The 12500-nt window shown below is 41.0% G+C and overlaps 1 protein-coding gene across 1 annotated transcript in view; it reads left to right on the top strand.

Moving 5' to 3' along the window:
- Nucleotides 1-12500, top strand: part of LOC143028431 (uncharacterized) — a 34478-nt gene that overhangs the window by 20635 nt on the left and 1343 nt on the right. The window contains exons 2-4 of the mRNA XM_076190517.1: nucleotides 7752-8312; nucleotides 9341-9531; nucleotides 12120-12272. Coding sequence (XP_076046632.1) covers nucleotides 7752-8312; nucleotides 9341-9531; nucleotides 12120-12272 — 905 coding nt within the window. The remainder of the gene's footprint in view (nucleotides 1-7751; nucleotides 8313-9340; nucleotides 9532-12119; nucleotides 12273-12500) is intronic.

Here is a 12500-nt window from a genome sequence, read left to right as displayed (position 1 = left end):
ATTCTTTCGTCGAAGTCTGCAGATTGTGGATGTTTGCTGTCCTCTCAAATGATGTTCGTGAATTGTTGAGAAACACGATGAACCTGTCTGTATGTGTTGATGCACCGGCATTTTCGTTTCTGCAACTTCATCGTTTGCAATGGCGGTTATGTTTGTAGGCTTGACCTTTGTGTTCAGCGCAATGCAAGGTTCTGGAACTATCTTTCGTCTGTTTACGAGTTGGCCTCTTTCGCAAACGGAATTTCAAAACATCTCTCCCCAAACGATACACAACTTCGAGCCACTCAGCATTGTGCCACCACCAGGAACCAGTCACAAGACACTTTTTAAAAACGGAAGCCTAAGCTCCATTTAAAGAAGAATGACGATAGCTTTTGAATATTACTATTTACCATTACTTTTATCTTCCTTAAACCTTCCCGCTCTTTGACACGATGTTGTCTTAAATAATAGAAGCGTTGGTTAGCACCAGCGAAACATAGCCTACTACTGCATATCACGAGAACTACGGGCTAGCGTCAACTACCACGCTGGAAATTTTAATTTGCTTGTTTATTTTTATTGTCTGGATGATGTCTTACATTAGATATAATTTTATATTTCAGATAAACAAGTATTTTAATTAATCACTCGCGAGAGAATGAGATTAAAGATAGTTACATCAATCTTCTATCTATAAAGCCTAACCCTAAATCCATAACCGTTGTGGGCGTTGTTTGTTTACATTCCTTTGTTTTATTAATCTGTCTCTTTATTTCCTTTGTATTTACTTGTTTGTTTAATCACTTATATATCTGTTTATTTTAAATACTTTGGTAAAGAAAAATTAGTATTTACTAAAGAAAATTTTCAGGATTGTGTTTAACTTATGGTATCTTGTTTCTTGAAATCATTCTGCACATGATCCGCTTGTGTAGTGTGCATTGGCTGACCCGAAATTGACCTATGAAATATAAAGAAAATATGCAGATATACATTTCGTTATTATGTATTTTAAAAACAAAATTGTGTTTATGAAAATACAACAGAAAACATATTTGCATAGTTTTGATATACCGTGGGTCAAGTTCATGCAGTTGCACGAGCAGCCTACGCTTTCTGTACGTTTCCTCTTCTTATTCCCTCCCCCTCCTCCTTTTATTCATTTTCATCTTATATATTATAATTACCTCTATTAATTCCTAGAATTTTTTACATAGTCTTTTTTGTCAATAAACAGTTTCCCTTTGGCAGACTTCTACGGTCATTCCAACAAGTTCTTTTCTCTCGTCTCTCTACCTTCTATCTACTCAATCACTTGTCATCACGGGCGTCCAATCAATTACACATCGTTTCTGGCCTGCCCAATTCCACTTCCACTCCTTTATCGCCTCCACAATTTCTTCTACACTTGGCCTTGTTTCCATCGTGTTCGTCAATTCCCAAAACCCCCGCAACTCTACCACATAAATGAGATAAAAATGATTGCTTTTGGAAAACATCAAATGGGATATCGTGGGAGTGAGTGAGCTCTAAAGAGAGGAGGGAAAGCTAATGCAGCTACAAGACACTTGTACACTTCTTACACACACACACACACACACACACACACACACACACACACACACACACACACACACACACACACACACACACACACACACACCCCTCTCATGGCGCTGTGGTTAGAGCTCTGGCCTGCCACTACGGAGGTCCGGGTTCGACCCTCGCCCGGGGCTGAAATAATATCAGTATCGCAGCGCTGAGGGGTGTTACTCCAACTCTCGTGGGCGGGGAGTTGGGTGTGTGTGTGTGTGTGTGCAAGGTCATAGCATTACCCATAGATCGGACCTACGAGCTCTGAGCTCTCTTCCAGGAGGGAAATAGCTGTCGATCACGAGTCCAACACGTGATCCAAAGACCAAGTGAATACACACAGGCGGATTGGTAAGGCACTGGCCTCACAAGCCGGAGAACCGGGGTTCGATTCCCCGGCCGGGCGGAGTCAAGTTGGGTTTGTCTCCTTTCACGTGTAGCCCCTGTTCACCTAGCAGCGAGTAGGTACGGGACGTTAGTCAAGGAGTTGTGACCTTGCATTCCCGGTGTGTGGAGTGTGAGTGGTCTCAGACCTACCCAGAGATCTGCTAATAATGAGCTCTGAGCTCACTGCCGTAGGGTGGTGTCTGGCTGTCTCGACAGAGACTGCAGCAGATCCGAGGTGAATACACACACACACACACACACACACACACACACACACACACACACGACTCGGTGGCGCGGTTGGTAGAGTCCCAGACTGTCACTACGGCGGCCCGGGTTCGAATCCTGCCCAGGGCTGAAATAATTTCAGTATCGCTGCGCTTCGAGTCGTTACTCCAACTCTTGTGGGCGGGGAGTTGGGTGTGTGTGAGCGTTGTAAGGTCACCCATAAATCGGTCATACGATCTCTGAGCTCTCTTCCGGGAGGGAAACAGCTGTCGATCACGAGTCCAGCACGTGATCCAAAAGACCAAGGTGAATACACACACACACACACACACACACACACACACACACACACACACACACACACACACACACATATATATATATATATATATATATATATGTATATATATATACTCACCCCCGATTTGATAATTGTGGAAGAAGCATATCTGAATTAAGAAATTAGAACGAAAGGGCTAATTAGAAAAGACCACACAATGATATATGACCCCCCACCAACACACACACACACACACACACACACACACACACACACACACACACACACACACACACACACACACACACACACACACACACACACACACACACACACCTAAGGCAAGAGCTTGAAATAAAAAATAAATAAATGTTGTTGAACATAATTCCCTCCCTAAAAGATCAACAAAGTAACAGCATAGTCCTTGTGGTAGACTTTCATTGCAAAGAGATCAATTGGGGGGAATGTAAAGCAAGTGGCAAAGCAGACTCCTGGGGTATTTCTTTATGTAATTGTCAGTTGCCGAGAAGTCTATCAAAAGAGACATCATTTGAAGATTAAATCTGTATCAGTGCGACGTTCCATTTGTTAGAGCTTTATCAAATGCATGGATTATGGACTGCCTAGGACAGCCCATCCGCTTTTGCGGGATTGGTTTTTCTGGAAGGGGAGGAGTAGTCTGTAGGAAAATGAAATGATAGGCTTGAATAAAAGGGGGCTATTGATACTAAGCACTTTTAGGGATATTTATTAGGGCTTGTGTCGTGGCTCAGTAGATAAGTGGAAGGAGACTTCGACATCGAGGTTGCATCGACATCAATTAAAAACAGGGGAAATGGTTTGAGACATAGTTGTAGAGAAATGAATAAACACAGACATTTCTTAGTGAGAGTTAAACAGAACCTGATGTAGTATGAGAAAAGGTTAAAAGTGAAGGGAATTTCAGTTGAAGAAAATGTGTGTTAGTGCAACTGGGCATGATTTTTTGTTCTTGTAAAGTGGCAGGGCAGTGGACGAGATGCAGGGATGACCCGTCATCCAGAAGGTGCCAAGATAAGAGGGAGGGAAGAGGGTAGACGGGAGTGGAGTATGTAGGGGATGGAATGGGTGGGAGTGGTTTCTATGCCTTTGTCTTTTGGCTACCTCCCTTGTAAGAGGGAAAAAAGCCTTTGGTATATGTATATATGTGAAGTGTGTGTATATTTCCTACGATGTGTGAGTCGAATTCACTTTCCGCGTGTAATAGTGAATATAATAAGCGATATTCACATAGTTACACACGCTTTCTCGTGTATACCGCACGGAGGAGAGACGCAACTAACAAATAGTTTGTGCGGGGAGGTCTGCGTGTAATGTGTCGGATCAGGTGTTTGCGTTTGGTGTGCAGTCTCTAGTTTATGTTTGTGTTGGTTGAGTGGACGGATATTGGCCGTTAAGTGTAGAGACACAGAGGTTCCGAAGTCGCTCCATCGCGAACCCGTGAAGAATCGGTCTGAGGTCTTCTGAATCTCCTGATGGTTGTCGTCGTACACGACTACGAATAAGGACATCGGGAGAACAGGGGAAGGTCCCTGGAGCCCAGGGATTGTTAAGGAGGATGAGGAGTATCCGTGTGCAGGGGGATATTTGTTATCCGCCTATGGATAAATGCGTAAGCGGAAGAAATAAGGTGATGGGGACATTCGCCAACTCTTGATGGACATAATCATGAGTGAGGGAATAAGGTGCGGAGGGTAACTAGAAATAACTGGTTGGTAAGATGAATCGTGTGGTTGTTTCGCTTTGTTGTCTACAACTTTTCATGATCTTCGTTGCATTTTCTTGTATTGATCAATAAGGAAAACCGGGAATTTTAGGTTCTTAAAAGGCCTACTTGATGTAGCAGCAATCTTCCCCTTGATATTCCTCATTGCATATCCTGAGTGCCCGAACAAGCGGAAGGTCGCGCTAATAAAAGCTCTGTACTCACGTGATGTTCCTATTGGTATTAATATCTTGTTGCATATGGCAATGGAGACCACAGTGACTCAATGGATAACAAGGGTTAACTCACTTACGAGAATATAACATAACCACGAAGTTGGTCTAGCTACTTACCAAAGAGCCACACACACACACACACACACACACACACACACACACACACACACACACACACACACACACACACACACACACACACACACACACACACACACACACACATATATATATATATATATATATATATATATATATATATATATATATCACTCTATAGGCAACAACTTTTACCTGCATCCATAGAATCAACCTCAGTCTTGTGTAGATTACGAAAAGGCTTATATCTAATCGAACAAACTAAAATAGGCAATATTCAAATTACCTTTCCGGAGCAGCCTTTTGCGGGCATTTTATTTTTGTAAATATATATTTTTTCGTTCTTCGAAAAAATATTTAATTCTCACTTGCCCGAACAATCGACACTAAAAGAAATAAAACTAGATACTTTGTTTCTTCGGTCGTGGCGGATTACAATACGACAGTTTCATGCGTCGGTTGATAGCAGATGCGTAGAGAGTATATCAGTAAATTGTCGGGATATATTTTTTTCTCTATCTGTACGCATAAAGCGGAATTTAACTTTGAACCCTCTTAACAGGTGGTACTTCTCCTAAGACAGGACGATTTTATACGATTTAGTTGTTAACATAGATTAAGCGCGGTGACGTTCACTACCGGAGTGCCTGTGAAGTGACGTCAGCGACCGTGGAACGCTATCCACTTCTTTCTTCAGCCGAACGCGTTACATTACATTAAATACTTTATATTGGTCAATGACAGACGATACGATTCCTGTGAGAAATTGTCACCGTATTAGTAGTCAGGTTAAAAACCGTTTCTGTTTACCTTCTGATAACAGTGAAGCACTTAAATGATGTTGTTCTGCCCAACAACAAACTTTTTATTTAGAATCTACAAATCTTCCTCTCCCCTGGGGAATAAGAACCCTGAAGGACCTTTGTCTCGCCGATGAGAAAGGCCATGTTTCTCCTACCCTGTCCTCATGTTTAGTCTACTTCGACAAAGCCGAGATTGTGTGTTTGAAAACAAAAAAGCAGCGACGACCTCCCCTTCCTTCGTTTGCGACACAACCGACTTTGCTTCTGCAACACGTCGCGGTCACTACGACAGCTCACGTCATCATCGTTTCCTTAGGTTTCTGAGGCCTTTGGTTTGATTGAGTTGGGTTGACTTTGAGTTAGGTTAGATTAGGTTGGAGGGTGAGGTACACCGGTGGAAAAGGTAGACAGAAAGAGATATAAGGCAGGTGGGAGAGAGAGTAGAAAAATATGACAGGAGAAAGTGTGAGAGAAAGAAAGATGTGTCGGGTGGGGTGGGGGATGATTGAGAGAGGAGTGACAGAGAGAGAAATATGGCGGATGTAAGGGATAGGAAGACAGAGAGAGAAATATGGCGGATGTAAGGGATAGGAAGACAGTGAGAGAAATATGGCGGATGTAAGGGATAGGAAGACAGTGAGAGAAATATGGCGGATGTAAGGGATAGAAAGATACATGACGGGAGTGAGGGAGAGAGATATGGCGGGGAAGCGAGAGAGATGTGGCGGGAGAGAGATGTGGCGGGAGGGGGGGGAGGATGGAGCGATAGAAGACAGAAACATGGCAGTGGGGGCGATATATATATATATATATATATATATATATATATATATATATATATATATTATATATATATACACATATATTCAAAATAACCGCAGGAGAAGGGAAACTTGTAGACAGTAAGAGCTTTCGTATATTACATCTTCAGACTAAATGAAAGATACAGAGAAGTTTAAATATAAGTATCAGGTAGCAACCATAGGGGGGAGGGGGAGACAATACAATGCGAAAGAGAGACCTGCCTGACCTCCATCGACCTGACCAGCACAAAATGGTTCAATCTGGCGGAAAGATCTTGGTCACTGTTTGGGTTACCAATTTATCACATTTAAAATGTCCATAGCTTAAGTTTATATTTTGATCAAAAGAGCCCGAATCTTGCTTAATGGGATATCTTATGTAAACATATCCCATACATGGATACTGGAAGTCCAGATTCAGTCCATCCATTGTACATTGCAGATATAGGAGAAAATAAGTATTATTGTTTAGGTTAGTGGCAACAGGCATCTTGTCCTTTGTAAATAGAATTTGGCAACCCCCGAGTTCTGCTCGGAGGCTGCTTCGTACTTGTAGACAGAGAAGATGGAGACACTAAAGCGAACGTAACTTCACCTCGTTTGTCTCACTCAAACCAATGTAGATACCAAGCTACAAATCTACAGTTATTATTACTATTATTATTATTATTTTATTAACAATAATAATATTATCATTCTTATCATTGTTATTACCACTGTCATTATTGTTATTATATTATTATTAGCTGTATCTTGCTACATTGCTTCTGACCTAGGGCAGTGGACGAGGTGCAGAGGTGACCCGTCATCCAGGAGGAGCCAAGAAAAGAGGGAGGGAGGGGTGGTGAATGGGAGTGGATTATGTGGGGATGAAATTGGTGGGAGTGGATTTATGCCTTTGACTTTGGCTACCTCCCTTGTAAGGGGGAAAAGCCGTTGGTATATGTACTATTATTTTACTGTCATGATTATTATTAGCATTATCATCATTATCATTATTAATTTTTTTGTCATAATCATTATTATTATTATTATTATTATTATTATTATTATCATTATTATTATTATTATTATTATTATTATTATTATTAATATCATTATCATCATCATTGTTACCATCATCATTATTACAGTATTATCAACATCATTACCGTAATTATCATAGTTTTTACTGTGTTGGCGGCTTAATCGAAAGCGTAATGAACTCGCATTCGCTTAGTTGTGGGTTCGAATCCCAGCAGTGGCCGTCCAAGCGCATAGTGCAAAGATAACGACTTCGGTCAGCGCTACGTGTCCGCTGGCACTGGTTCCTCACTTTTTTTTTTTTTATAATTTTTATCATTATCTTCATTATCATGATTGTCATTATTGTCAACATTATAATTATTTTGTGTGCGTTTGTTCTTAACCAAGTATGGGTGCGCACATTTAGTTGTACTGTTGATGTGCAAGAGTTCATCCCCAAAGCCTTCCACAAATCCATGTTGTGGGAAATGCAAGGTTAGCAAGAAGGGGAGTCTTGCTATGTTGCAAGCATGTGGACCACATGCGTGGTGGGTGATGGTTAGTAATGGTTACACTCCCTCTCACTTCCAGGTTGTCTCGCCCTCTGCTTCCTGTTCGTAAGGGCTCAAATAGCACAGACTACTACGGCGGCACCTGAGGCGCACCCCCAGCAGGAAGGTGATGCCACAGCATCTTCAGGCACGGGAGGTGTGGTTTCTGGCGTCGATGCAGAGCCTGGGGATCCGACACAGGGATCTCCGGGGACATCACACCCGCTCGCAACTTCGACCACCACCCCATCAGTTCAAAGGGTGCCAGAAACGACGCCCAGTCCTCCTTCGCATGAGGATGGACAGGAAGCTTTCGAGAGTTCTGGAGAGGCTACCTTGGATGGTCTTCCTGCCCAAGATGATAACGAAACTGCTGCAGCAGGAGAGGACCTGACTGCATCCTCTATTCCTCCTCCTGGGCATTCAACCCCTCAAGCTCAGATCACCGGGACTTCGGCAACGACTCCTACAGGACTCTCGTCCTTTTCCACTACAGGAATCCCCGAGCACCAGCAGGTTACTCCTGCGCCTTCTACAGGAGAGGGAGCAGGGACCTCGGAGTTGTTCTCGTCCACCGGAGGACCTGCCACTACCACTCAAGGTCAGACCTCTCATATTGTCTTTATATTTCCCACTCCCAATGCATTATCACACACACACACACACACACACACACACACACACACACACACACACACACACACACACACACACACACACACACACACACACACACACACACACACACACACACACACACACAGACCTACCCAGAGATCGGCAAATAATGAGCTCTGTGCTCACTGCCGTAGGGTGGTGTCTGGCTGTCTCGACAGAGACTGCAGCAGATCCGAGGTGAATACACACACACCGACATTTGTAGACTTAATCAACAACTAGAATTAACACTGTTGTACTACACACCTATTACTTAGCCTGCTGTTTTTGTCTAGTTTTTGAGTGCTTGTAAGAACGTCTTCTCACTGCCATAGTTTTATATTGTTTTAATCTTGTAGGATATACATTTTCAGCAGAAATGCTGCTATACACAAAACCGTTGATTATTATTATTATTATTATTATTATTATTATCATTATTATTATTATTATTATTATTATTATTATTATTACACACACACACACACACGCACACACACACACACACACACACATACACACATACATCGATGGCGCAGTGGTAGAATCCCCGGCCGCCACAGATTCCACTCCTTCTAGTTCAACACCCACATGATCATTCACATCTCTCGTACAGATCAAGTTTTCACCACAATGATCTGTTTCCACCACCTCTTGTATCTGCGAGTAGAATTCTTCCTTTTCAGCGACGGTTCTACCTTGCTGTGGCGCATAGACTTGAATCAAGCTAAGCTTTTTCTTCTTATTATTATTATTTCTTTTTCTTTCTTCATCTCAAATTTTCCTCTTCTCGTTCCTTTTATCATTCTTCTACTCATTCTTCTTCTTCACCTTCATCTTGTCATTCTTCTTCTCATTCTATTCTTCTTTTCTTCTTCCTCTTTCTCTTCTTCCATCTCCTTCTCTTAATTCCTTCTCCCACTCACTTTTCCTTTTCTTTCTCCAATTTCCATAATTTCTTCCGTCTTCCAGAAGATTCGGGCGCAGAATCCCAACACAGCACCATTGCTCCAGAACACGGTCCGACGTCCGACAACCAGCCTGCCGCCACGTCAGCGTCTTACTACAGCACAGAAACGCCCTCATCACAACAGGAGACGACGACCGTTACTATGAGTACTGTGGGTGCCAGCGAGGTGGTCCAAGGTGCTAATATAACACAGGTAACACGACCTTCTAAACCCTGGGGAGGGGGGTGCTTTAGATGAATAGATTCGTATGACGGTAGTGAGGGATAGTGTAAAAGGAGGGGGATGGTTTTGAACACATTAATCGAGCTTTGTTCCCATGAACAATCAAATGCACTTGGGGCGTGGGTGGGGGATGGGGGGTGAGGAAGTATGTATGAGAAAAATTAGACGCAGCCCGAAGGGATTTTCTCCCCGTCTTCTCCTTTTCTACAAGGGGGGGACGGAGAGGGGGGTCGCCGAATTTATGAAGCGGCCTTGCTGTGGATGTGCTGTGTCTTGTGACACTGCTTCTGACCCAGGGCAGTGGACAGGATGCAGGGATGACCCGTCATCCAGGAGGTGCCAAGATAAGAGGGAGGGTAGAGGGGAGTGGAATATATAGGAAATGGAACGGGTGGGAGTGGTTTCTATGCCTTTTTCTTTTTAGCTACCCCCCGTGTTGGGGGAAAAAGCCTTTGTTATATGTATGTAGGTACTTGAGCAGACAGCCGACAAGGATGGGTTGTATCGAATGAGATATTAGCACAATCACTGAGAGAAATATAATCCTGTGGTGAACAGATTTACATTTATCAACCACAATTCACTTTAATTCTAAGCTATCAACGTCTAAGAACTCGAGGAGACATGCATGCAGAGATTGATAAGTACCAATTTCTGCATGTATGCCTCCTCAAATTCCTTGACGTTGATGGCTAAGAATTAATGTGAAATATATATATATACATTTATATATATATATATATATATATATATATATATATATATATATATATATATATCTTACAAGTCTTCTACTCTGAAATAAGAATAATGATATTATTCTTATTTCAGAGAAAACAGAAGAATTGCAAGATATGCTGAGTGATCTGAACAATGATAGTCTCAAAGTAGGTTTAAAAACGAATAAGATCAACACGAAATTTCAAAGAGATTATAATAGATGGTGAGAGTCTTGAAGAAGTTGAAGAGTATAATTATTTAGGGCAGATGGTGAAAGTGACAAAAGATCATGATAATGTAATAAAAAGACGTATTACAATTGGGTGGGAAGTGTTTGGTAAGTATAATAAAATCCTGAGAGGCTGTCTACCTTTATGTTTGAAACGTAAAGTTTTACAATCAATGCATTCTGCCAGTAATAATCTACGGATGTGAGACTTGGGAACTGATGAAGGCGATGGAAACAAAGCTAAGGACTGCACAGAGGAAAATAGAGAGATCAATGATGGGAATAACGCTGAGAGACCGAAAGAGAGCCAATTGAGTGAGAGAGCAGACTAGAGTGAAAGATATTGTGGAGGCGGTGAAAGAGAGGAAGTGGAATAGGACAGGTAAGTTAGTGCAAACGACTGATGAGCGATGGAGCAAGTGTGTTACTGAGTGTACGCCGCGAGATGGGAAGCGTGGAAGAGGGAGACCAGACAGGAGGTGGAGAGACAAGATTGAGAAGTTTGCAGGAGTGACGTGGCAGAGGTTGGCGCGGTGGTGTGAATATGGAATGCTATGAAGGAAGCCTTTGTTCAGCAGTGGATTCAGGATTGCTGATTTGATTGATTGATTGTTATATATACATACATACATATATATATATATATATATATATATATACATATATATATATATATATATTTATATATATACATATATAATATGTAATATATATATATATATATATATATATAAACACACATAATATTATATATATATATATATATATATATATATATATATATATTTACTTGAATTCTAAGCCATCTACGTCGAGGAATTCGAGTAGGCATACATGCAAAAAAAAATTATTTATAAATTTCTGCATATATGTCTCCTCGAGTTCTTAGACGTTGATAGCTTAGAATGAAAGTGAATTGTGGTTGATAAATGTATATCTGTTCACTGGGACCCATTGAGTGCTGCATATATATATATATATATATATATATATATATATATATATATGTATATGCATACATATATATATATATATGTATATATATGTATATATATATGTATATATATATATATATATATATATATATATATATATATGATGTATAAATGTGTGTATATTCATATACATGCGTTCCCTCTACGGACGCATATAGTACTGTAATCCTCCTTTTATATGTACTTTGCACTGGATGTAACATATATCAATACATACATAAAAAGATATGCACAGTAACATTACAATTTTAGCTTGTCTACCGCCTGTCGATTTTACTCTCTATTTAAGGAAAGCCACAGAACTAAAAGGGTAGATTAGCCAACCTCAGTTCGATGATACCCTGCTGCAAAGACCCAGTTTCACCTCATATATGTGTATGTATGTATGTGTGTATATATGTATATTTGTGTGTATGTATGTATCATACTAACATGTAACAAAAATTAATAAAAAAAAAAATCCTTAAAGGGAGAGCAACTCCCCATAAGCTTTGCTTCTCGCTCTCCCTTTTCAACAACTAATTTTGTAAAAATTTTGTATATATGTATGTATAAATTGTATTTTATATTGTTGAATAAACCTTAACTAACTAACTAACTAACTCATTCTTTAGGTTGTCTGCCATTGGAGCGCAGCGGAGCTGGCGTACTGCCTTGCTGTCTTGGCCGTACTCAGTCTGATCCAGATGTCGCTACTGACGCTGTGCGTGTACCGCGTGGTTTCCAGGAGTCACACATGGGAACCACCGCCCATCCACTACTCTAAGGTGCGTCTTGCGACATTCCGTAGTTCAGAACTTGAAGCCTACCTTTTGTCCTTTCACGTCGACTATAGAATACAATTTTCTAACTTTTTTTCCCCCTACACTTTGGCCTCCTTCGCTTCTTCCTACTCCCTCTATACCTTTTCTTACTTCTTCCCCTACTCCGTAGCCACTTTCACCTCATCATATATATATATATATATATATATATATATATATATATATATATAT

Source organism: Oratosquilla oratoria, chromosome 9 (assembly GCF_046742065.1).
Source record: "Oratosquilla oratoria isolate Oo_2021 chromosome 9, ASM4674206v1, whole genome shotgun sequence".
In the NCBI taxonomy this organism is placed as follows: Eukaryota; Metazoa; Arthropoda; class Malacostraca; order Stomatopoda; family Squillidae; genus Oratosquilla; species Oratosquilla oratoria.
Note: the sequence above shows the minus strand (reverse complement) of the source record. Positions and strands in the feature narration are given on the sequence as shown.